The sequence below is a fragment of the Jaculus jaculus genome, chromosome 1 (assembly GCF_020740685.1).
Source record: "Jaculus jaculus isolate mJacJac1 chromosome 1, mJacJac1.mat.Y.cur, whole genome shotgun sequence".
NCBI classification, from domain to species: Eukaryota; Metazoa; Chordata; class Mammalia; order Rodentia; family Dipodidae; genus Jaculus; species Jaculus jaculus.
In genome coordinates, this window is record NC_059102.1 from 208,764,068 (window position 1) to 208,791,438 (window position 27,371).

At 41.5% G+C, this 27,371-nt stretch overlaps 2 protein-coding genes across 2 annotated transcripts in view; both read left to right on the top strand.

Annotated features, from left to right (window-relative positions):
• The first annotated feature begins 1,908 nt into the window (after positions 1 to 1,908).
• LOC101609556 (disintegrin and metalloproteinase domain-containing protein 25-like) lies at positions 1,909 to 21,540 on the top strand. Its single transcript, XM_045142395.1, has 3 exons — positions 1,909 to 1,920; positions 16,622 to 18,705; positions 21,417 to 21,540. The coding sequence occupies exons 1-3, from the start codon at positions 1,909 to 1,911 to the stop codon at positions 21,538 to 21,540; spliced, it is 2,220 nt and encodes a 739-aa protein (XP_044998330.1).
• Positions 21,541 to 22,840: 1,300 nt separating this feature from the next.
• LOC123457768 (disintegrin and metalloproteinase domain-containing protein 25-like) overlaps positions 22,841 to 27,371 on the top strand; it is a 39,585-nt gene continuing 35,054 nt past the window's right edge. The window contains exon 1 of the mRNA XM_045142401.1: positions 22,841 to 22,909. Coding sequence (XP_044998336.1) covers positions 22,841 to 22,909 — 69 coding nt within the window. The remainder of the gene's footprint in view (positions 22,910 to 27,371) is intronic.

Here is a 27,371-nt window from a genome sequence, read left to right on the forward strand (position 1 = left end):
CTGTGGGTTTTACATTCTTTCTGCACCCTCTTCTTCAATGTTTCCTGAGCTTTGGAGGGTGTGTGTGGTGGATTGATTCAGCTGTCTCCTATGAATGTAGGTGTTCTGAATGCTAGGTTCCCAGATGATGAAGATTTGGGAATTAATGCCTCCTGAAAGCAGTGTATTACTGGAGGCAGGCTTATGGGTATTGTAGACAGTTTCCCCTTGCCAGTATTTGGCACACGCTGCTGTTCTTATTGCCCATCTGATGTTGGCCAGGAGGTGATGTTCACTCTCTGTTCATGCCATCATTATACCCTGCCATCATGGACCTTCCCCTTGAGTCTGTAAGCTAAAATAAACCTTTTTTTTTTTTTTTCCCACAAGCCGCTCCTGGTCAGGTGATTTCTGCCAGCAATGTGAACCTGATTGCAACAGTATAGTTGGTACCAGAGGAGTGGGATTGCTGCTGAACTCCTGACTATGTGACTTTGGCCTTTTGGAGCTGATTTTCAAAAGGAATGTGGAGGGATTTGAAATCTTGGCCTAAGAGACAACTTGAAGTGCTGTAAGTTGATGGACTAGTCTGGTCAGAGCTGAAAGACCTAAATGCAATAAGAGCTATGAACTGTGAGGATTAGCTTGTGCGGATGAGAAAGAGCTTTGCCTGGACCTGACTAGAGGCACTTTGTGTGAGAGTCTTGCTGTGATAGCTGTGTCCTTAGAACTTGTACAGGATTGCATTCGTAGAAATGGACTGGTGTGAGCAGAGGGATATGGCACAGAAATGAAATCTTTGGGCTAAAACTGCAAATTTATGAGAGATTACAGCCATGGAGAGTGGGCCAGCTGACCTGCTTTGGGACAACAGAAAGCATACAGCCTTTTGAAAGGGCCTAAATGCTCAAGGAGTGTCCTGTTCTTCAAAGTCTGCTTGCTCCCCCTATATTAACAAATTAGCACCCCACCTGGTCTTACTGAGTATAGAAATGCAGAAAAGAGAGGGTCATTGAATTTGCAACACTCTCTTGTGCTTTTGAAATGGTCATGGGCAGTGTGAAGCAGGTTTGCTAGTTGTCTGTGTGGAGACCTTATGGAGCCATGAGGATGAACGATGGGTTTCAGTGGAGACCCAGTGGAGATGCTGGGACCACAAGATGACTGCCAGGGAGAGCTTCAGGCCCTGGATGAAGTTTTCCAGGACTGTGAGTAGGCTAGCTGCAGGGGTCAAATTGGAACTCCAGAGAATTGTTGCTGGGTCAGAATTATTGGACTTGGAGACTTGCTACTAGCTACTGTTGTTGGACTTGGAGCTATAGAGTTTAATGTTTGCTCTGTTTAAATCTTGTATTGGTTGAATATATCTTTACTATGCCCAGTGCCATCTTTTGTAGCATGAGTGTTTATTCTGTGCCATTATGTGTTTTGGGCGGGTGTTTGGTATTATTGTTCAGTTAAAAGACCTTGAATTATGGGGTTATTTGAACATCATTGGGATTGATAAATCTTAAATCTATGGGTACTTTTAAAGTTGGACTGAATGCATTGCATTTTTCAACATGGATGGTTATCAGTTTATGGGGTCCAGGAGCAGAAAGAGGTGGTTCAGGTGTTCCCCGTAAACTTAAGTGTTCTGAATGCTAAGTTTCTAGCCAATGGTGAATTGGGAATTAACACCTCCTGGAGGGAGTGTATGGTTGGATGTACAATTATGGGTATTATAGCCAGTTTTCCCTTGACACTGTTGGGCACACAATCCTTTTCTTATTTTCCACCTGATGTTGGTCAGGAGGTAATATCTACACTCTGCTCATGCAATCATTTTCCCCCTCCATCATGAAGGTTCCTCTTGCATCTGTAAGCCAAAATAAACATTTTCCCCCTCAAGCTACTCATGGTTGGATGATTTCTGCCATCAATGGAAACATGACTTCAAGGGTATGTTTCCTGGGCCCTGGTAAATATAATAGAGGTGGCTCTCTGATATTTACGGCCATCAGTCAAAAACAGATCCTCAGCTGGGCATGGTGGCGTATGCCTTTAGTCCCAGCACCTAGGAGGCAGAGGAGGGTTGAGACCACATAGTGAATTCTAGGTCATCCTCACCCTGGGCTAGAATGAAACCGTATTTCAAAAAAAAAAAAAAAAAAAGAGATTCTCTAGCCAAGAGTGAGAGCAACATTCATAAAACCGGATGAAAATGGACATTTAGAAGACTTTTTTTAATGACAAGTATAATCTCTTCTTTTAGTCAAAGAATACTAGAAGCTTCCCTCTATGGTCTAGAACCTTCTAAGCCATAGGGTTCTGACTTGCTTTTCAATACCAGGTACAGATTCCCTCCCACTGAATGGGCCTTATCTCTAACTAGAGTGCAATTGATGACCCCATACATGTGTACCACTATTGCACCTAAAACAATATAGGCCAATGCCAAAGCACTTTGTTACCCACTAGAAAAATGTTAGACGCTATTGCTGAAGACACCACAGGCTACAATCACAGAACACTGAAAGATATCATGCTGGAAGTTATATGGAAGCCAGTTCCCTACTAGCTGGTGCTGTGCCAGCTGCTGGGGGATAAAGGTCACCAGCAATGTGAACAAGCAGAGAATCCTACAAGCTACAAAGTCAATCAACCAGGCAGGATGCTGTATTCTGTTGAAGTCCTTTTTATGCATCTGTTGGGATCTTCATGTGATTTCTGTCATTAAGTGTATTTATGTGATATATTACATTTATTGATTTCCATATGCTTGACCATTCCTGAACCCTTGAGATGAAACCTACTTGATTGAGGTAGATGATATTTTCATGTGTTCTTGGATTCCATTTGCAAGACTTTAAAAACATATTGCATCTAAGTTCATTAGGGATGTTGGTCTATAATTCTTTTTTCTTATTGTGTCTCTGTTTTTTGTGGGTGTTTTTGTTCATTTTTTATTTATTTATTTGAGAGTGACAGAGAGAGAGAGAGAAAGAGACAGAGAGAGAGATTGAGAACGGGTGCGCCAGGGCTTCCAGCCACTGCAAACAAACGCCAGATGCGTGCGCCCTCTTGTGCATGGATCCTGGGGAATTGAGCCTCGAACCATAGTCTTTAGGCTTCACAGGCAAGCATTTAACCGCTATACCATCTCTCCAGCCCTGTTTTTTTTTTTTTTTCTGAGGTTGGGTTTCACTCTAGCCCAGACCTGGAATTCACTATATAGTCTCAGGGTGGCCTCGAACTCATGGTGATTTTCCTACCACTGCCTCCCAAGTGCGGGGACTGAAGGCATGCACCACCACACCTGGCTCTATCTGGTTTTGATATTAGTGCAAGGCCTGCTTTATAGTAGAAGAAAGGGAAAATTACCTTATTTTCAATTATGAGAAATAATTTAAGAAACAATGGTGTTAATGCTTGTATAAAGGTTTGGCATAAGTAAATGGTTCATCTGGATTTGGACCTTTTTGGCCTGGAGTCTTTTAACTACTCCTTCAATCTTAGTGAATGTTACTGCTACACATAGATTATTAACCTATTCTGTGTTTAACTTCCATAAATTATATATGTCAAGGAATTCATCCATTTCTTCCAAATTTTCCAATTTCATGGGAATTCTGGTTTTGAAATATGTCCTTATGATTCTTTCAGTTTCACTGGTATCTGTTGTAATGTCTCCTTTGTCATTTATAATCTTGTTACTTAGGTTCTTCACTTTGGTGTGGGTTTGGGTGGGGCTTTATCAATCCTGCTTACATTTTTCAAAGAAGAACATCTTTTTTTCATAAATTTTAAAATTATTTTCTTAATTTCTACTTCATCAGTTTCTGTTCTGATCTTGGTTTTCCATCTGGTACTTTTGAGTTAGGATTGTTCTTGATTTTTCCAAACCCTTTACATGGATCATTAAGTTATTTATTTGATGTCTCTCTTTTTATGTAGTGTAGGCATTTAGAACCCTAGACTTTCCCCTTAAAACTCCCTTACTTTCTCCCAGGCTTTGGTAGGATTTTCATTCAATTCTAGAAATGTTTTTATTTGTTTTATGGTTTCTTTAATTACCCATTCATTATTAAGTAGTGTGTTGTTCAATCTCCAGGAGTTTTTGTATTTTCTCCTGTTTCTCTTGTCATTTCTAGCTTTATTGCATCATAGTTGAATGTAATACAAAGAGTTATGTCAGTTTTTCCAAATTTGTGGAGACTTGCTTTATGTTTCAATATATGATCTATTTTAGAGACGGTTCTGTGAACTGCTAAGAATGGGTATTCTGTAGAGTTTTGATGGAATGTTCTGTAAATGTCTCTTAAGTTCATTTGATCTAAAGTGTTGTTTCACTCTATTATTTATCCATTTTCTGTTTAGATGATATGTCCATTGACATAATGGGGTATTAAAGTCACTTACCATTGTGTGGAGATTTATGTCCAATTTAAAATATAGTAGACATTGCTTTATAAAATTTAGTGCATCATTATTTGGAGCATATATGTTGAGAATTATATTTTCTTCTTGAATTGCTTTCTTGATAAGTATAAAATGACTTTGTTTTAATCTCTGTTGATTACTTTTGGTTTAAAGTTTGTTTTGTTAGATATTAGTATGGCCACACCTGCTTGTTCCCTATTTTCCTTTGCTTAGAGAATCTTTTTCCATTATGTCATCCCATGCTGCTGTCTGCTTTTAATGGTAAGGAGGGTTTCTTAAAGACAGCAATTGGATAGGTCCTGTTTACTGATCCAGCCTGTTTTTGAGAGCATTGCATCCATTGCTATTCAGTGTTATAATTGTAAGGTGTAATTGTAATCTCTGCTCTGTTGATGATTTTGTGCAGTTTGCTGTTTTCTTGATCTTCATTGGCTTCCACAACTGTTCTAATTTTGATTATTGTTATGTTTTCCCTTCTGTAGCCTCTTGAGTCTATTTACTCTACTCTTCAGTATGACGTATTCCACTAGTATTACCTATAGGGCTGGCTGAATGCTGATACGTTTGTTTATATAGCAAGCTTTTAGCAGGGGAAGCTTCTTCTTTTATGAGGCATAGTTTTGCTGGGCATAGTAGTTTGGGTAGAAAGCTATTGTGCTTCATAATTTTAAATACTCCATTCAAAGTTTGTTTAGTTAGTGTTTAAACTATAATATGACATGGGAAATATCTCTTCTGGTCCTATCTACTTTGCATTCTACATGCCTCATGTACGTGGATCAGCTTTCCACTTGTCACCTTTGGACATTTTTCTGCTGTAATTTTATTGAAAGTATTTTCTATATCCTTGACTTTCCTTCTGTATGCACATGTTTTGAAGCTTGGTCTTTTAAATGTATACGAAATTTCTCTCATATTCTTTCACATATCTTTTTTTTTTTTTGTATTTGTCATTGTATTTTGGTCATCTGATCTATTTCCTCTCCCTTACTCTCAAGTACTGATATTTTGTCCTTTACATGGTCTAGCCTATTGTTAAAGCTTTCCTGGGAGCCTTTTATTTGAGTTATTTCATCTTTTTCCATTAAGTTATTCTTGAGCACCTCTGTCTCTTTTCTGGGTTCAATTTTCCTGTCTTGTTTTTATGTTATTATTGCATTTAGTTGATTATGCATTTTTTCCAGTCCTCGTTGAACTCATTCAGATGTATATTGAACTTTTTATTCTCTTGAGTGTCATTCACCTATTCCTTCATGTACTTCATGTTTGTTGTATCTGCTTATCACAGTTGTATTTCAGAATTCTATGTCTAGAGTTTCTTCTAGGTAGTTCTCTTTGGAGGCTTCAAATATGGGACTAGTCATTTTTGGTGGAAATGTCTTCTCATTATTTCTTGTGTTATTTGATCTGCTTAGGGGTTTCTCTCTGTGTATATAATTTCTTTGTCTTGCTGAGAATGCAATTAACAGCAGCTACAATGGAGATTTTATTGGCCAGCTTTTCTCTGGGAAGAACTTTGAGGGTGGTCTACATACATACCTAGGCTGGGTATAGAGCAGAGTAAACTCAGAGAGGACCTAGTCTTCCCTGTTATGGGTGTGGGGAGAGGGGTGAATGGTAGTGTATTTTTCACAAGCATGATTGGTTTGAGTACAGCAGGCATGCTCAGCAATTACCTAAATGGCCTAGTGCCCTGTGCTCCAGGGCACATGCGTGGTCTGTATGCCAACCTAGGCAAGTGTAGGGCTGAGAACATGTGCTGCTTGCTGGGAATCTGAGAAACTTAGCCTGCCTTGCTTAAGAATTGCATGGAAGAGAAGTCTAGCTCAATGTCAGAACTGAGTGCATGGGAGAGTGTGGGCAGAGTTAAGTAGGCCTATCAAGTCTTCCATATTGTGGTGGGGATGAGGGTACTGACAGGTTGTCTACACACATTGGGATACAGGAGGATCACTCACCTGAGAAGTGAGTGGCCTAGTCTGCTATGCTGGGTTAGAGGTGGACCTGTGAAACTGCTCACCCATAATTTGTTTTTCAGTTTGTTTGTATTGTTTTGTTTGGATAATGGCCATTCTAAATGGACTGGAAATGAGTTGACTCCTCTAATCATACTAGACTTTTCTTTTTTTTCATGTATTTTGGCCATTTGATCTTTTGAGAAGTATCTGTTCAGATAATTTGCCCACTTATTGACTGGATTTTTGTTGTTGACTTTTTTTCTTTCCCTTCTTCCTTCCTTTCCTCCCTTCCCGTTTTTCTTTCTTCCTTCCTTTCCTCATTTTTACTTATTCTGCACCCAGAGGGTTGACTATAAGACCTTGCAAATTCTAGGCAAGCACCTTGTTACTGAGCTATAGCAACACTTTTTGCATAATTATTTTCAGATAAGGTTTCACTAGATTACCCAAATTAGTTTTCAATGCACTCTGTACACCAATCCCAAGTATCTAGAAATTCAGGGCTAAACTACCAGGTCTGGCTTTTTTTTCACCTTCAAAACTGCTTTTAGCTTCATTTGTATTTCTTTTCATTTTTTACCTATTTATTCTATTCTAATATTTGTGCTATCCTTCCTCTGCTATCTTTCATCTTAATTTGACCCAATATTTCCAATTCCTATGTTCTATATTTCACCCTTATTTGTTACAAATTTTAGAATATTCTGATTTAATCTTAGTTTAGCTCAAAATGTCTTTAAAATTTTCCTTTGAACTCATCTGACCCATTGGTTATTCTAAGGGGTAATACATAATTTAAACACATATGTGAAAGTTTCCACTTGATTTCTGTTACTGATTTCTAGTTTTCCTTATGGGTTGTCAGAAGAGATACATGTTATCAATCTTCTTAAAAAGCATTGTAATTTGTTCTGTATATCACAGACAAGTCCTGAAAAATGCTCATGTATTTTCCACCTCTGTTGGGTGCACATCCTGTCTATGCCTGTTTGCTTCACTTACCCTATAATGTTGGGCAAATTTGTTGTTTATTTATTTTCTGTCTGAATACCACAGCCATTATTGACGTTGGATATCAAAGTCTCCTAACATTTTCATATTCCTGTTATTTCACTTTTCAGATTTGTCAAAGTTTGTTGAATATACTTAGGTGGTCTAACATTGTATATTGGTACTTATTATTATCATTCTGATTAATTGAGCTTTGCTCTTATATAATGATCTTCCTTATCTCCTGTAATAATTATACATTTAACATAAATATTGTCTGATATATGTAGCTAATCCTTAAAAGTAGAGTATTTTAGAAACAGAGCAAAGCTAGTGTGATGGTTCATATTGATTGACCTAAATTCATCTGTAAGAAATTATCTTCATTAGTTTGGGGTAGAAAGACGAACTTTTACTGCGAGTGGGTCCTGGAGTATGTTAAATGGAGAAATCTGGCTGAGCAGCAAGCATCATTCCACCCTCTCTACATTCTCACTGTGGACTAAATGTGACCAGTTGCCTCTAATTCCTGTCTACCATGTTTTACTGTAATCTGGAACTGTAAGGTGAAATAAAACCTTCCTCCTATAAACTGAATTTATCAGGCATTTTGCACCTGCAATGAGAAGATAACCAGAACAGCAAAAGAGTAAAATTATGTTTCCAGAAGGCAAAGGACTGCCAATTTGGAAGGTTATTGAAATAAGTATTTCTTGGCAACATAACAGGAAATGTGACACTCAGAATATCAAAATATTGGACATCTAGCCTTCCAATATATTAGAAAATAAATTTATAATGTTGAAGCCATTTATTTTCTATTATCCTATGCAGAAAGCATTAGAAAACTAATGTGACATACAAGCAACCATGTGCTATGGCCTGAGAGGTTTTGCTAGACAATTGGATCTAGACAAATCCAATGAGAGAAAGGAATAACAGGGTTTTATATTATCTTTGTCATAAATCTCAAACAAAAAGTTTTGTTCTTGAGATGAAGCCAGCTATCATTAGAAAGAAACATGGAAATCAAGTTGCTAAGCTCTTCAAGGGCTTAGCTCTAAAGGATCAGTACCTACTTACAAGTGCACATGGGCACATACATATGTATGCACACACACAAATGCTGTTGTAGAGAGCTTCAGGATGCTGGAATGAGCCTCCAGTACAGACATAGTTTATGAGAGAAGGGGATTTATTGAAGTTTACAAATTAAGGGGAAGTTCCAAAATGTCATAAGTTGGCTGCCTTTCACAAATCCATGCAGAGAGAAAAGGAATCACCAGCATATGCTAGCACATTCCAGGAACACCAATCAAAAAATTGCAGATCTTAGGCTGGAATTCCAATTCTTTCCCCCTGTGACACCTTCTCCAGATGTAAATTACAAGCTTAAACTCCTGAAACTCCTGAATCAATTGGGGAACACTTATTCAAACTACTACATTCTGCCACTGCCCTCCAATAGATTCATCTACATCTTGTAAGCTGTATTTAGTCCAGTTTCAAAGGTCACCATAGTCTTTACCAATTTCTGATAGTTTCAAAGTCCCAAGTCCCATCTGAGGTTTAAGACTGCCTCTTAGCTGTGAGTCCTGTAAAATCAAAACAAGTTGTACATTTTCAACATATAAAGGCACACAGTAAATATTTTCAACAGCTATAAAGCAAACAATGAGAGAGATTAGAATGTTGAATTCAATAACCATCAAGCAAACATCAAACATCTTCAGGTTAACTTCCATATCATAACCAGTGACTGACAGTCTCCAGATTTTCCATTTCTGTCCCTCCAGCTGTGCTGAGTAGTTGGGAAGAAGTTCCAAACTAACCAACAGCCTCCCTGGTTCCCTTGCACAATTCTGGTATATCTAAACATTCTTGAGTCTGCACTGCAAACCATGATCCATCTTCCAATGGCTTTGCCAACATCTTCATTAGGGTCATCATGCCCTGCCTATATGCCACATCTCAGTAGTGGCTCCTGGAACCATGTGTACCTCCTGATGCACTCCACAAATTTTTTTTTCTATTCTTCTTTTTTCTTTTTATTATTTTTCCAAAATCAATACCAGGTGTGCAGGACATAGCCATATAATTAATTTAAGGACAAAATAAAGCAGCAACTTAAAGAGCAAGTTCATTCCTTTCAGTCAACTCCTATCCAAAGAGTTTTTATTCCTATCATTCTTCCCTCAAGCATCCTCTCCATCATATGAATGCAATGCAATTGGGCTATCTTGCTTAAGATTGCTAATATGATTTTACCATAGCAGTTTCACTAACTTAAAGCCAGACTCTGTGCCAGTAAAATTTAAACTTGTTTTAATTTCTCCAGTTTTAAATCTTATATCTCTCAGTCTTATATCTTTAGCCAAGCATATCGGTCCATTACAAATTGAACCTTGATCAAACTCTCTGGGCCTGAGAAGCAGAACACTATCAGCCATTATGCCAGTAGCCAGTTACAACAAGGTTTTTGGCTCTCTTTCCTTCACCTTAGAAAGTTCATGAGCTAAGCTTCCAAATACAATTCTCTATGCATGTAGCATTTTCAAACTTTCATCAGAAATAGTCCATAATACTTGGATTACTGCTCGCTCCAGAAGGTGTTTTCATTTGCTAGCACCAAATTTCCATTCCTACAGCATACAAGTTCCAAAAGACCAAATCCACATAGTCTGATTCATCTCAACCTCTCCTCACAATCTCGTACCAGTTCTTTATAGGACAACTTCAGGTTGCTGGCATGAACCTCCAGACCAGATAGAGTTTATGGGAGGATGGATTTATTGAAGCTTACAGATCTAAAGGAAGAACACCAGGCAAAGCTCAGGCATTTTGCATATTTTAGGCTTAAATTCCAAATATGCCCTCACAGTGATACCTCCTCCAGACAGGTGGCTTGAGATCTAAATGAAAAGCTTTAATAAACACCTGAATCAATTGGGAGACATTCACTCAAATCACCACACATGCCATAATTCTCTGAGGAGGACTGTGTCTTTTGTTATATGTTGTTTTCTTTTTGGTTTTGAGCCTCTAAACTGGTGCTTATGTGTTGTTCCTAATCCTTGGAGTAAAATTAGTTGAATTAGAATGTAAATGAGGGTGAAGGCTAGTTGATAATTAGGATACACATATTGATTAATTGAAGAAGTTGTGAGTCAAAAAGAGATTTGTTTAAAGATGGTGTATGAGTATCAATTATGAGTCACCAAATCACATTATGAAAGATGTTCTAACCTTTCAGGAGCTGTGGCCTGTGAAGTCATCATATAAAATAACATAGAGTTTACAAAAATCCCTAATTCAAATATCATTCCAAGTTTTTTTTTCTATGACCTGCTTGAAATATGAGGTTTTAGGAAAAAATTCTACTGGATCTGTCTTGGTTAAGCTCATTCTCAAGAAAACTACAGCATTCATGAATAATCAACTTATATCATAAAGTATTCCATCATCATAATCCACTAGAAATCAAGCCAGAGGACATGTGTGGACAGCTAATAATCATGTGAGAATGTTACAATTTTGAGACTTCTCAATTTCTTTTTATTGATCTTATTTATGACTCTTTGCATGTTGTATATGAATCCCCTTCTTTATTCTACATTATTACTTTTCCTAAGAAATCACAACATTGTGTAACATTAATGAAGGGGACAATATTCAGCTTGACACAAATCAACTTCCACCTATGCACAATGGTAAGGCAAAGACTGGGGGAAAAGATCTGACCTGGTGTCAAATAAGCATTAATGAAGAATTCTTGTTTAATAATAACAACTTGCAAAAAAAAAACAAACAGAATGTCGATGATAAGGAAATGTAGACAATTCAGAGAGCAAAACAGCAATTTAGAAGTTAGTGAAAATTATTAAATTCATGGGAATGTTTGGGAAAATATTAGGGCTTTGAGGTGAGCTGTCTGGGTGTCTTATCCTAAACTTATGTGCGTACTCCCTTTCCCTGCCCTCTCATAGACTGTAATTTCTTTTGCCAGAAGTATTGGCAGTGTACTGCAAAAGTAGTAAACACTGGCAAATCATTCATCTACATTAAGTTGCTCAATTTTGTCAGTGGTGGTTGAACAGATGGACTTCGAGATTTGGTATAAGGATGGTGGGCACAATAAGGGGAACTTGAAAAGTGGGAAAACATGACAGGAAAAGTTACTGGAATCCACTGCGTATTTCATAAGTTAATTTTAATTGAGAATAAAATTGTGTCTAACCTTGAGTAATGTAAGCATTAGGATGGACAAGAGTATTGTGGATATAAATCAATTAATACCTTTGATGACCAATTTTTACAATGTAATCTACAAACAGTAACTCAAATATCAGGGCTATATACTTTATATGTATACTTACTAAACACAAGGAGGATTTTGGAAAAAGTATTGGTGGAGAAGTAATAGTAGATACCAATATTGTGTGAGCTTTGTGTAAAATTAATTGGTTGGTAAAATAATGAGGAAAAGATAAATATCTAAAGACACGTGCTAGTATAATGGTTCACAGGGGGGCTTTGGCAGTAAAAGAATCTTAGGATGGCATATCTGGTTCTGTGCCCCATGAGAATTTGAGAGTGGGAATCATGCTGCTGGGCCTCTCATTGTTCAGATAGAAGTTTTTTGTAAAATTATTTGGAGAAAAAGGGAGATCTCCATTAAAAACTGTGAACAGAATAAAACTATAGTTGCTTTCTTGAAAAGACAGATTCTATAACTGACAGGAATATTATTTTGCATGGAAATAGAAGTTTAGAGTCAAAATAAAAGAAAGTTTCAGGTGAAAAGAGTCCTAGGTTCAGGAAACTATGGGTAATGGAATACTTTTTTATTCCGTACTGTGGGAATTAATGTTGATCAGATCTATGTGTTTACATGTGAAATACTCAATGTGTGTTTCCACACTCTCGGAGTGTACCTCTGTACCAGACATTCTGAAAAGTGCAGATGACTCATTTATTTAGGCTTGTATCATGTACTTGTTTCCCAGGTGTGAATCACAGTATCTATATGTTACTCACCTTTATTAATATTTTCCTCAAAAATAAAGCAACTAACCAGCATTGTAAGCCTGGCATTGTGCTACTACCAATTTCTTATTTACACAAATATGTGCTAGTACATTTAATTTTTTGTGGCAAAGCCTCACTGTAAGCTATGATGATGTGAAACTCACTCTCCCTCCACGCTAACTTGAAATTTGTAGAAATCCTGTTACCTAAGAGGAATAATAAAATTGTTAGCATAAGCCACAATCCTGGCCCCATTTGTATTACTTAACTTCCTTGATATTTATTTTTTACGGGGTGGGGGAGGATTGGCACTCCAGGGGCTCCAGCCACTGTAACTGAACTTCAGACACATGCCCCCCTTTGTGTGCATGTGCAGTCGTGTGCTTGCATCACTGTGCACCTGGTTTAAGTGGTACCTGGAGAGACGAACATGAGTCCTTAGGCTTCAGGGGCAATCACCTTAACCACTATGCCATCTCTCCAGCCCTATTTATCCAACTTTTAATATTTGTGTTTTCATATGATGAGGGTGTAGATTATTTCTGTGGTATATACATTGGAAGTTTGGTCTTTGGAGCTACATAACTTCTAATGCTAAAATGACAGGAATAGTGATGCCATTACCTCAGCAAGTTAACTTCCTGAAAGTTGCCTCTTTCCTTTATTCTGTGGATTTCTTCATTTATTATAGAACCTTGTTGTCTTCAGTATTCTTCTTTCCCCAATGATTACTGTCCCAGTTATAATTCTTTTTCATGTTATGTGGTGAGAAACTTTGCAAAATATTTTTTGTCTTATGAATATAATTACACACAAAACCAACTTAAGAACAGCAACCACTGATTAATAAAAAATACTGCTACCAACTCTAGTAGTTTCCTTCAGTAAACCAAGGTATCTATCTACCTATTCTAATAGTATTCCATTCTGTTCTGTTCAAACCCATCCCATCCAAACCCATCCCATCCCATCCCACCCCATGCAATCCATCCCATCCCATCCCACCCCAACCCATCCCACACCATCCCATCCCATCCCATGCGACCCAACCCACCCCATCACAACCCACCCCATCCCACCCAATCCCATCCCATCCCATCCCATCCAATTCCAACCCATCCCATCCCACCCCATCCCACCTCATCCCACCCGATCCCATCCCACCCCACTCCACACCATCCCACCATATCCCACCCCATCCCATCCCACCCCACCACATCCCATTCCACCCCATCCCATACCACTCAACCCCATCCCACTGCATCCCATCCCACCCCATCCCACGCCATCCAACCTCACACCACACCATCCCATACCACCCCATCCCATCCCACCCCACCCATCCCACTGCATCCCACCCCATCCCATCCCATCAGACGCCATCCCATCCCACCCCACCCATCCCACCCCACCCCACACCATCCCACACAATCCCACCCAATCCCATCCGACCCAACCCCATCCAACCCAACACCACCCAATCCCATCCCACCCCGTCCCATCCCATCAGACCCCATCCCATCCCAACCCATCCCATACCACACCAAACCACACCGTCCCACCCCAACCCATCCCAACCCACCCAATCCCATCCCACCCCATCCAACCACATCCCACCACATAATATCCCACCCCATACCATTCCATCCCACCCATCTCACCCCATCCCATCTCATCCCACCCCATCCCAACCCATCCCACCCCATCCCTCCCCATCCCAACCCATCCCAACCCATCCCATCCCACCCCATCCCTCCCCATCCCAACCCATCCCAACCCATCCCATCCCACCCCACCCCATACCACCCCATTGCACAAGACCCCATCCGACTCCATCCCATCCACCCCATCAAAACCCATCCCATCCCATTCCACCCCATCCCATCCCATCCCATACCACCCATCCCACCGCATCCCACCCCATCCCATCCAATCAGACCCCATCCCACCCCACCCCATCCCACCCCACCCCACAACATCCCACCCCATCCCATCCCATCAGACCCCATCCCATCCCACCCCATCCCACCCCATCCCATCCCACCCCATCCCATCCCATCCCATCAGACCCCATCCCATCCCATCCCACCCCACCACATCCTACCCCATCCCACCCCATCCCACCACATACTATCCCACCCCATCCCATCCCTCCCCATCCCACTCCACCCCATCCCACCCCATCAAAACCCATCCCATCCCACCCCATCCCATCCCATACCATCCCATCCCACCACATCCTACCCCATCCCACCCCATCCCACCCCATCAAAACCCATCCCATCCCATACCATCCCATTCCACCCCACCCCATCCCATCCCACTCCATCCCATCCCACCACATCCCACAAGATACTATGCCACCCCACCCCATCCCATCCCACCCCAACCCACACCATCCCACACCCCACATTCTACCCCATCCCACCCCATCCCAACCCCACACCACCCCATCCCATTCCACCCCATCCCATCCCATCAGACCCAATCCCATCCCAACCCATCCCATCCCACCCCACCCCAACCCATCCCTCCATATCCCACCACATTCCACCCCATCCCATACCACCCAACCCCATCCCACCCCATCCCATCCCACCCCATCCCACCCCACCCCACCCCATCCCACCCCACCCCACCCCATCCCATCCCATCCCACCCCATCCCACCCCATCCCATACCACCCATCCCACCACATCTCACTCCATCCCGACACACCCCACCCCATCCTATCCCATCCCAAACAATCCCATCCCATCCCATCCACTCCCACCCCATCCCACCCAATCACACCTCATCCTACCCCATCACACTCAAACCCATCCCATCCCACCCAACCCCACCCTGCCCCACCCCATTCCACACGACCACATCCCACCCCATCCCACCCCACCGCATCCCATCCCACCCCATCCCATCCTACCCATCCCATCCCACCCCTTCAAACCACATACCACTCCATCCCATCCCATCCCATCCCATCCCAACCCATCTCCTCCCACCCCATCCCACCCCTCTGCACCCCATCCCATCCCACCCCATATCACCCCATCCCACCCCTCCACACCCCATCCCATCCCACCCCATATCACCCCATCCCACCCCTCCACACCCCATCCCATCCCACCCCATATCACCTCATCACATCCCATCTTACCGATCCCACAGCATCCCATCCCACCCCGTCCCACCTCATCCCACCCCATCACATCCCAACCCATCCCACCCATCCAACCACATCCCATCCTACCCAACCACACCCCACCCCATCCCATCCCTCCATATCCCACCCCATCCCACCCCATCCCATCCCACACAACCCCATCCCATCCCGCCCCATCCCACCCATCCTATCCCAACCAATCCCATCCCATCCCACCCCACCCCACCCCATCAGACCCCATCCCATCCCACCCCATCATACCACTTCCCAACACATACTATCCCACCCCATCCCATCCCATCCCATCCCACTCCATCCCATCCCACCCATCCCATCCCACCCCACCCCTTCCCACCCCATCCCACCCCATCCCACTCCACCCCATCCCACCCCATCCCACCCCATCCCATCACACCCATCACACCCCATCCCATCCCACCCATCCCACCCCATCCCCACCCATTCCACCCATCGCACCCCATGCCATCCCATCCCATCCCTTCCCATCCCATCCCACCCATCCCACCCCATCCCACCCCATCCCATCCCATTCCATCCCATCATATCCTATTCTATCCTAGCACTTTAGATGGAAAACCTGTAGTTTGAAAATTTTGGAAAATACATACTTGTCCATGATGTAAATACCATGGGTCAAAATGATTAATGTTACTGCTTTCTTTCTTTCTTTTTTTTTTTTAACATAGCTCACTTATATATATATATATCTTATAGGAGATCAAGAATCCTTTACCTGTGTTCAGATGCTTGAACCAATAGCCTTCATACCCACCATCTGACTGATTTACAACAATTGGAGAAAATCCACTGCCACTATGCCAAGTCATGACTTTTTCCCAAACATAACCTATACTCTGCACATTTACCTCCAACCTAACCTGATCATACTTTGTCCACTCCTGTGTCCACCATTGTTTTCCTATTTCTTTCAGTCCTGCTACTCTGATGGATGGATTCTGCCAGTAGAGAGAGCATTAAAGGTCAGTGCTGCATGCAACCAAACCAAAGGAGGATACAGGAAGCAGGTTCTCCTACTACCTGTTCTTGACTCCCTCTACAGGACATGGTGGCTGTAGATGAGGCCCTTCTGCATATCAGGATCTCAGATCTGCACCTCTGGCTGGGAATATGGTTTTTCTTCTCTGCATGGCCCCTGTCTGGGCATGCTCAACTCCACAGTTCAGTAGAAGTGGTGATACCCTTGAGAGTCTCTGGCACTAGTAGAGGCATGAGGTCTCCAGGCTGGCTAACTTATAGTCTGTACTTTGGGGGCCAGAAACATATTATGCAACTAAGAGTTAAGAAGTTTTTGATATCCAGACACTTGTCTGTGTTCACCTACACTGAGCAGGGGAATCTCCATGAGGACCAGCCTTTCATCCCGAAGGATTGCTACTACTATGGGTATGTGGACGGGGACCCAGAGTCCCTAGTTTCCCTTACCACTTGCCTGGGAGGCTTTCAAGGAACATTACATATAAACAACACTGTTTATGAAATCAAGCCCAAGAGTCCTTCTTCCATATTTGAACATCTAGTTTATAAGATGGACAATGTGGAGACAGAGGTGCCTCCCATGAGATGTAGATTAACAGAAGAAGACATAGCACGACAAATGAAGCTTCAAGAGAGTGCCAATTCCATGCTGATGCAAAGTGATTATAAGGGCTGGTTCACTCATAGATGGTTTGTTGAGCTGGCAGTAGTTATCGACCATAATCGATTCATTCATCTCAATGGTAATCTCTCCAACCTAGTACAGGAAATATTCACTATAGTTAATGAAATGAATTCCGTTTTTGCTTCTTTGGATGTTAATATAGCTTTACTTGGAATTGAGGTCTGGAATAAAGGAAATCCTGTGCCTACAAAAGACATGAAAGTTCTCCTTGGTGACTTTTGCAAATGGAAGATTACCAACATTAATCATCGTATACATCATGATATTACACTGCTTTTTGTTCATAAATATTTTGGCTATTATTTTGGATTTGCCTATGTTACTGGTGTATGCAAACCAAATCTTAACTGTGGAGTCATTAGTCTCGTAAGAGAAAACTTGGTTAGAGTTGCACTTACTGCAGCACATGAGACGGGTCACAGTTTGGGCATGATGCACGATGAACGCACCTGTACATGTGGGACAGGAGGATGCATAATGGCCCCAATTGCCAACAAATCCAGGAAATTCAGCAACTGCAGCTATTATTATTTCTTTTCACACACTGCAAAAAAGGCTTGCATGAGCAATGCACCAAATGAATCAGACGTCCTCTCCTGGAGTTTCTGTGGGAATGGTGTCGTTGAAGATGGAGAGGAATGTGACTGTGGTTCCTCTATGCTGTGTGAAAATGATCCATGCTGTATGGTAGGCTGTATTCTGAGATATGGTGCTGAATGTGCCTTTGGGCTTTGTTGCAAAGATTGTCTATTCATGCCACGTGGCACAATGTGTAGACAAAGTAACAATGAATGTGACCTCCCAGAGTGGTGCAATGGAACCTCACACAAGTGTCCTGAAGATGTGTATGTGCAGGATGGGAGCCCTTGCAAGGATGGTGGCTACTGCTATGAAAAGAGGTGTAATCAGCGTGATGAACAGTGTCGCCAAATTTTTGGTAAGGAAGCCAAGAGTGCAAATCAGACTTGTTACAGAGAAATGAACACCCGAGGAGACCGTTTTGGCAACTGTGGTGCCACCGGCAAAAAATACCTAAGTTGTGATATCTCAGACATCCTCTGTGGCAGAGTTCAGTGTGAGAATGTGACAGAGATTCCCTTTTTGCAAGACCACTCCACTGTGCATTGGAATCACTTCAATGGTGTCACCTGCTGGAGTACTGACCACCACTGGGGGATGCCCCTTCCTGATGTTGGAAATGTGAAGGATGGCACAGGCTGTGGTGAGGATCATGTATGCATCAACAGTAAGTGTGTTCATAAGTCAATTTGGAGAAGTAATTGTTCACTAGACACCTGCAATAGGAAAGGAGCCTGCAACAATAAACATCACTGCCATTGTGACTTGGGGTGGAGCCCCCCACAGTGCCTGATACAGGGCTCTGGAGGGAGTGTTGATAGTGGCTCTCCTCCTGAGAGAAAACCTTCAGAAAAGGTGATCCGCACCCATAATTCCGTTGGAATGTATGGTTGGATTCCCCTTTGTTTTTTGTTATTATGTTTGTTAATTTGCATTTATGTAAAGGTCAAATTATCACCCAAGAGGCAAGAATCCAATGTCCAAACATTGCCTGAGGCAGAAAAGCATGGTTATGAACCTTGGAAAGAAGAGTAGAAGGTGAAAACTTCAGATGGCACGGAAGAGAAAATTACTCCAAATTCATAAACTATGCCCAATCCTTTTGAAATTTCACTTTGTGTTAGTTTGTAGTGTCCTGGTAGGAGAAACGCTATTACCTTTCTCAGAACTAGTCAGAAACTCTCAGAAACTCTCTTGTTTCAGGGCCATACACACTCACCACTGAATAAAAGTAAGCCCTATCATATGCATACTTTTCATTATTTTAAACCATTGATTGATTTACTCTTAGTGGAATTAATCTCTGTGTTCCATGCACAAAATTCTAACTCATGGGTCCTCTGTGTGGTGTCTGTGGGGTGTGTGTGCGTGTCTGGTATGTACATCTGTATGAAGTGCGTATATGCATGTGATATATATGTGCTGTGTACATGTGTGTGGTGTGTACATGTGTACACATGCTTGTATGGACATGTATGTTGTCCTTATGTCTGTCAGTTCCAAAGCACCTTCGTGTTTTCATTCTGCTTGTCACAGGGAGAGGGGAAGTCTATACACCCTTTTCCTGAGTGCCAGGTCTCCTTAGGAAAATCCATCCTCAGGAGAGGCACAGGAGACTGAAAACCTGGGGATCTGTTGATTGACATTCCTGTGGGTAGTGTCTCAGTCACAGCTCTTAGGCGGATGTAGCAGTAGTTTTCAGTCTCACATGATTACCATATAGACACTTGACTTCCAAGAGCAAAGGCATTGCCACCTGTAGATGTCCAGTAAAATTACAAACAGCCTAGCACAGAATGCTGAATCCCAGAGTCTGCACCAAGTTCCAATTGAATACCATCAATTGAACATACCCTCTCCTCCGAGGTTTGAGTCCTCAAACCATGCAACCTGTTCCAAATCTCTGGGCTGACTGCTGTTGTGTGCCTCTACCCTGTTATCTCCAGTGTGAATAGTGAGGGCTACACATTCTGCCTGTCAACTCCTGGGTATAATTTCTAATTATGGTGTGGATATGTGAGCATCATAGGACTTACCTTAGTTCATTAAGCAACAATGCAAGAAGAGAGACATCACAAAAATTTGGATGTTTTCTTAAATAACTTTTCTTGGGCAATGATAGAAATTGAAGTGTAATTTCTTTAAAATCTATAAACCAGTTGTGGTGATTTAACTCAGGTGTCTCCCATAGACTTTGGTGTTCTGAATGCTAGTCTCCCTAGCTGATGGCAACTGGAAATCAAAGCCTCCTGGATGTAGTGTATTGTTGGGGGCGGGTTTATGGATGTTATAGCCAGCTTGCCATTGCCAGTGTTTGGCACACTCTCCAATTGATATTGTCCACCTTATTTTGGCCAGAGTTTGATGTGCACCCTCTGCTCATGCCATTCTTTTCCCCTGCCATCACGGAACTTCTCCTCATGTCTGTAGGCAAAAATAACCTCCCTCACTGTTTTTTTTTTTCCCAAAAGATGATCCTGGTTTGGTGATTTCTGCCAGCAATGAGGACCTGACTGTATCAGTAATGTGGGTACCAAGGAGTGGGGTTGCTGCCAGACACCTGATTATGAGTCTTTGGGTTTTTAGAGCTGATCTTCAAGAGGAATGTGAAATGATTTGAAACCTTGACCTAAGGGACCCCTTGCAGTGCTGTAAGTGCAGTTTCATGGACTTTTCTGGTCAGAATTGAAAGACTTGAATGCAGTAAGAACTATGGACTGTGAGGTTTGGCTTATGAGGATGAAAAGGAGCTTTGTCTGCACTGGGCTACAAGCAGTTTGTGTAAGAGGCTTGATGTTATGCCCACGTCCTAAGAAGTTGTGCACAGTTGTATTTTGTAGAAGTCGACTGGTGTAAGCAGAAGGATATGGCACAGAAATGAAAACTTTGGTCTGAAATCTCTGTCTGTTCAGCTGTAATTATATACAGCCTTTGAGATAGGGTCAGCCAACCTGCACTGGGGCAACAGGAATAATGTAGAATCTTTTGAAGGAGACAGAATACTTAAGGAGTGTCCTGTTCTTCAAAGGCTGTTTTATTCCCTGCTGAGTTAACAAATTGGCACCTGGTATTATGGACTAAATAAATACAAAAAACAGAGGGTCATTGCATTTGCAACATGGTCTTGTGTTTTGGAAACGTCCATGGGAAATGTGAAACCGGTTTGCTGGATGCTTGCATGGAGACTTGACAAAGCCATGAGAATAAAATGTCAGTTGCAGTGGAGACCCAGTGGAGACCATGGGACCATGAGATGGCTGGGAAGGAGTGCTGCCGGCCCCAGATGAAGTTTTGCCAGACTGTGAGTAGTCTAGCTGGAGGGGTGGAATTGAAACTCCAGAGACTTGTTGCTGGTTAGAATTATCAGAATTGGAGATACTATTGTTTCTTGTATATACAGTACCTGGATATAATAAACTGCTACCATTTTGATACATGCTGTTAACATTTGAATGTTCCCCCCAAAAACTTGCTTGAGTTCTAATTGTCAACAGGGGACTATTGAGAGTTGGGGCCTTTATGAGTTGTTTAAGCTTGTCTTTCATGACCATGATTAAGCTCATTCTCATAGAATGCTCATCTATTGTTATCAAAGGTGTGGTGCTAATAATGAAGCAAGGATCCTCAAGTTCATGAGTGCCCTCCACAATGGAATGATGTCCCAGAAAGGGCCCAATGAGAAACAGCCCCTTCACCTTAGCGTACCCAGCATCAATTAGTATAATATGCAAACTATAATATGTAAATTCTTTTCATATCACCCAGAACATGATGTTTGTTGTAATAAAAGAGTACAGTTTTATTCAACCATAAGGGATAATGTTATGTTGTTTGCTAGAGAATGGACAACTGGAAAGTATCATATTATGGGAAATAAACAAGACAAAGAAAGATTAATATCACTTTTGCTCTTCTTTGTGGTCCTAGAAATATGTATAAAAACACAAAACACATACATATATGACTGGAGAGTAGTGGTAGAGAAAAGAAAAGGGGAACTATGAGGAGGGAACAAGACTGGGGTGAACATAGGAAAAGTACATGATCTATTTGAAATAAATTGTCTTCATGAAACAACACCATGTGCAATGAATATATAAGTGTTTCAGTGGCTGAAGAGATGGCTCAACAGTTAAAAGTGATTTCTGAATAAGCACTGTGTCCCGAGAGGGACTGAAGCAAGCAGAATATGATTCTCCAGCACCCAAATAAGCAACTAGATATGGTCACATACATCTATAACACCAGTCCTGAGGTGGTCAGAGACTAGAAAACAACTGTAGTGTTTGATTAAGGAAAACCCTGAAGATGGTAGCTTTGGGTTGAATGAGAGACTTTTTCTCAAGAAAACAGGACGTTAAGGAAAGAGAGGACACCTGACATTCTCCTCTGCACTTCACAAACATAGGCACAGGTCATGTGCATCTGTGCACAAAAATCCATACACCACACACACATTGCATCACCTACCACACCACACCACCACCACACATATACACACACACGCCAAAAAATTTAATATTTGAAATAGCAAAAGAAGGAGAAGAAGATGAGGAAGGGGAAGGAGGAGGAGAAGAAAAAACATTAAAGCATGACAGAAACTTTGAAACCAGAAAACGTGTAAGGGGCTGTAAGAATTTGAGAAGTAGCTATAAACAACATTAAGGTTCGGTTTCTTGAGGGTTCAGTACAGAATACCAGGGAAACTTTGGAATTTCCTAAATATTGCTTCAGTGGTTGTGATCAGCATATTGGCAGTAATAGGAATACTATAAGAAATAAGGCATGGATGACAATAAGAAACCGGGTATTGGAAACTGTTGGAAAGGCTATACTTGCCACAGATGGAAAGGAACTTTCAGCACTTTGGTCATGGCCTAGGGCTTGGACTTTAGAGTGACAAACTAGGATTTCTGGAAAAGTAATATCTAAAGAGCAAAGTGTCAACAGAAGCAGAGTGGAAAGACTCCCAACCTGGCCATTTAAAGAGTGAAGATTTTTTTTTTTTTTTATGAAAGGATGGGGGTGCGTTTGGGTCCAAAAGCAGAAAATCTTTGCATTTTCCATGTGCTACTAAGACGGCAGAAAGTAAGAACTTTGAGAACATCATATCTTCCACCTAAATTTCAAATCATACTCCAGATAGCCAGGGGAGCCATGTAGAGATTGTCACAGGGCTGGAGCCATGATGGTAAACCTCCGCTAGGATGATGGCTGGAGCAACTACAGAACAGGGCTGCCCTCCACTCCCACAATTATAGCCAACAAGTATGTTGTCTTGGACAGCCGTGTGCATGAAAATCTAACGTGCAGAGCTGAAGTGTAAGTGAAACTCAGCAGAGCCATAGTGACAGGATTGTCCAAGCCTATGTGTGCACAGAAGTTAAGACATGGAATCGAAGGGGATTATTCTCTAGATTTAAGCCAGCATGTTACCAGTGGCTCCTATGTGGGTGTTACCAGGTTGTTAGTATCCCATCAAAGAATTAGAAAAGATACACATAAAAAGTAAGTTAGCAAGAAGTTTTATTAAGACCAAAACAAAAACACAATTTTTGACACACTGCCATAGAGGCAGTGGACCACCTGAGGAAGAGAGGGCTCAAGAGCTGTGGGTTACTATTTGGGGCTCCTTTTGGGAACATCAGCTCACAATTCTCCTTATTTGCCACATATCACGTTTTCTATATGCAAAAACGAGGTATGGTTCTATGTCCATGATACAAGAATGCTCATGTCTAGGATCTGCTACAGACCAAAGTAAGTGGGCAGGAATGTAGTCACCAGGGAGAAGAAAAAGTTGAGCTAGCCTTTAAGAAACAAATACCTGGATCATATCAAATCTATTAAGCATTATAATTTGGATCTGATTTCCTCATTTTTTTCTCTGCATCTGACCCAAGATTTACATGTGTCACAAAATATTAGCGATATACGTAAAATTAAAATCATAGAGAATGTAGTACTACCTAAAGCAATAATGGTAGCAGATTAAGGAAGCAGGCATCCTAATCAACCAAACATCACAATTGATACTGTACTGAAGAGGTCTGTGTGAGTAAACAGTCATAAGATGATTTAAGAAATACAGAAATGAGAGTTGGGGCCTGGAGAGATGGTTCAGTGGTTAAGGTGGTCTCCTGCAAAGTCTGAAAGTCTGAATTCAATTCCCCCGTACCCACATAAAGCCAGATGCACCAAGTGGCACATGCATCTGAAGATCATTTGCTGTGGCAGGAGGTTCTTTGGGCATGCCCAGGCTCATTCTCATTCCCCCCACCCTCTCTCTCTCTTTTTCTCTCTTGGCTTGCAAATAAATAAACAAAACATTAAAAATATTTATTAAAGTGAGAGTTGGAAGATGGGTGTGGTGGCACATGCCTCTAATCCCAGCACATTGAAGCTGAGGTAGGTGGAGCATCGTGGGTTTGAGTCTAGCCTGTGCTACACAGTGAATTCCTGGTGAACCTAGACTAGAGAGAGACCCAGCCTTGAAAAAAAAAAAACACCAAGGACTGAAGAGATGGCTTAGTGGTTAAGGTGCTTACCTGTGAAGCCAAAGGACCCAGTTTCACTTATGGAGGTCCCACATAAGCAACATGCACATTGGTGGCACATGCATCTGGAGTTCATTAGCAGTGGCAAGAGGCACAGGCACACCCATTCGCTTTCTTTCTCTCATTATGAGTTCACTGAGTATGATCTGTTCCAAGTCTGTACACTTTTCTACACATTTCATTACATCATTTTTTTTCTTACTGCAGAGTAGAATTCCACTGTGTAAGTGTACCACAACTTCAGTATCCATTCATCTAGTGATGGGAACCTGGGTTGATTGCAGTTCTTAGCTGCAATGATTTGAGCAGCTATAAACATGGTTGAGCAAATATCTCTGTAGTGATACATGGAGCATTTAGGACAAATGCCCAGCCAGTGAATAAATAGGTCTGTTGTTATCTCTATGTTCATCCTTTTCAGGAATCTCTATATTGATTTCCATAGTGCTTAAACAAGTTTATATTCCCATGGACAGTGGATAAGTGTCCCTTTTTCTCCACATCCTCACCAACATCTGTTGTTGTTAATTTTTTTTAATGACTTCCAGCAAGGTGGAATCTCATAGTTATTTTAATTTATATTTTCCTAATGGTTAGGGATGTTGAACATTTTTAAATGTGTGTTAGTCATTTTTATTTCTTCCTCTGAGAACTCCCTATTCAGTTATCTGCTCCATTTTTGGAGTGGGTCCTTTGATTTTTTTATTGTTTAGCTTTTCAGTTCTTTTTTTTTTTAATTTTTATTTATTTATTTGACAGCGACAGACACAGAGAGAAAGACAGATAGAGGGACAGAGAGAGAATGGGTGCGCCAGGGCTTCTAGCCTCTGCAAACGAACTCCAGATGCGTGTGCCCTCTTGTGCATCTGGCTAACGTGGGACCTGGGGAAGCGAGCCTCGAACCGGGGTCCTTAGGCTTCACAGGCAAGCGCTTAACCGCTAAGCCATCTCTCCAGCCCGAGCTTTTCAGTTCTTTGTAGATTCCAGATATTAGACTTATGTCAGTCATATAGCTGGTAAAGATTTCCTCTCAGGTCTTCAATTGTGTTCCACTGATCTGTTTCTGATCTTATGCTAATGCCATACTGTTTTGTTATTATGACTTTGTAATATAGCTTTAGATTGGGTGTGGTGATACCTCCAGAGGTGTTTCATTTGCTGAGGATATGTTTGGATATCCAAAGCCTGGTGGCAATTCGTATGAATTTTGAGATCATTTTTTTCTAGTCTGTGAAGAATGATGCTGGAATTTTTTATTGGTATTGCATAAAATCTGTACATTGCTTTTGGTATGGAATTTCCATTTTCACAATAATTCTACCTATGCAGGAGCATTGGAAGTCTTTCCTTCTACCAAGTCCTTCTCAGTTTCTTGAGAATTTTTTTAAAAAAGTGTTTTCATTATATAGGTCTTTCATAACCTTGGGTAGTGTTATTCTAAGGTATTTAACTTTTTTATTGCTGTTGAAAATGGGACACCTGACTGATTTTTTTCTCTGTATATTAGTCCTTTGTATATAGAATGGCTACTGATTTTTTTGAGTTGGTTGTGTATCCTGCCACTTTACTGATGGAAATTCTGTCCACGTTTTCTTGAGATATCATCACTCATTGCCTTGGGTCACACCAAAGAGACAACACTGGATGGTCAATAAACTCCAGTGATCTCCATGTCTTTGCCTCCTCATTCCCAGATCTGAAGTTAGAAGTGAATTCCACCACACCCAGCCATTTAAATGAGTATTTAGGATTTGAAGTCAGATTCTCGTTCTTCCAGCACAAGTGGCTTAATGTCTGAGTTATGCCCTCCCCAGCTCTTCATTTTTAATAGAGAAACATCCCTTTGATACTTAGAGAAGTGCCAATGCTTGCAGTCCATCCTACTGTTCTGGGCTTGACTTCGTTTAACATGAAAATCTGCAGTTCCATCCACTTTCCTGTACATGACCTGATTTTATTCTTCTTTATGGCTGAATAATAGTCCATAGTGTAGATATGCCATATTTTCTTCACTCATTCACTTGCTAACAGACCTGTAGGCTGATTCCATAATGTTTGGAATAGTGCTGTGATAAACATAGCTGCGCAGGCATCCCTTTTCCATGCTGGCTCTATGTCTTTTGGGTATCCATGTAGGAGTAGTACGGCTGGATCATAGGGCAGTTATAGTTTTCAGAAGGCTTTCATAATACTTTACGAAGTAACTTACTGGTTTATATTCCCATCAGCAGAGTTAAAGTTTTCATTTTTCCTACATAATCTCTATAATATGTAGGTATTGTTTTTACTTTAAATTTTCTTATTTGGAACTTTAATACATGGACATATTGTAGATTTGTCATATTCCCATCAGGCTATCCACTTATGTCCCCTCTTCCCCACCCACCTCCTCAGTGAGGGTGTCAGTAATCACTGTGAGGTCATGAATGTGCAAGTCAGTTCCCATAAAGAGGACAATGCCTCACAGTAAGCCTTCCCACCCTGTGGGTTTTACATTCTTTCTGCACCCACTTCTTCAATGTTTCTTGAGCCTTGGAGGGTGTGTGTGGTGGATTGATTCAGCTGTCTCCTATGAATGTAGGTGTTCTGAATGCTAGGTTCCCAGATGATGAAGATTTGGGAATTAATGCCTCCTGGAAGCAGTGTATTACTGGAGGCAGGCTTATGGGTATTGTAGACAGTTTCCCCTTGCCAGTATTTGGCACACACTGCTGTTCTTATTGCCCATCTGATGTTGGCTAGGAGGTGATGTTCACTCTCTGTTCATATTATCCTTTTACCTTGCCATCATGGACTTTCCCCTTGAGTCTGTAAGCTAAAATACACCTTTTTTCCCCCCAGAAACTGCTCTTGGTCAGGTGATTTCTGACAGCAATGTGAATCTGACTGCAACAGTATAGTTGGTACCAGAGGAGTGAGATTGCTGCTGAACTCCTGACTATGTGACTTTGGCCTTTTGGAGCTGATTTTCAAAAGGAATGTGGTGGGATTTG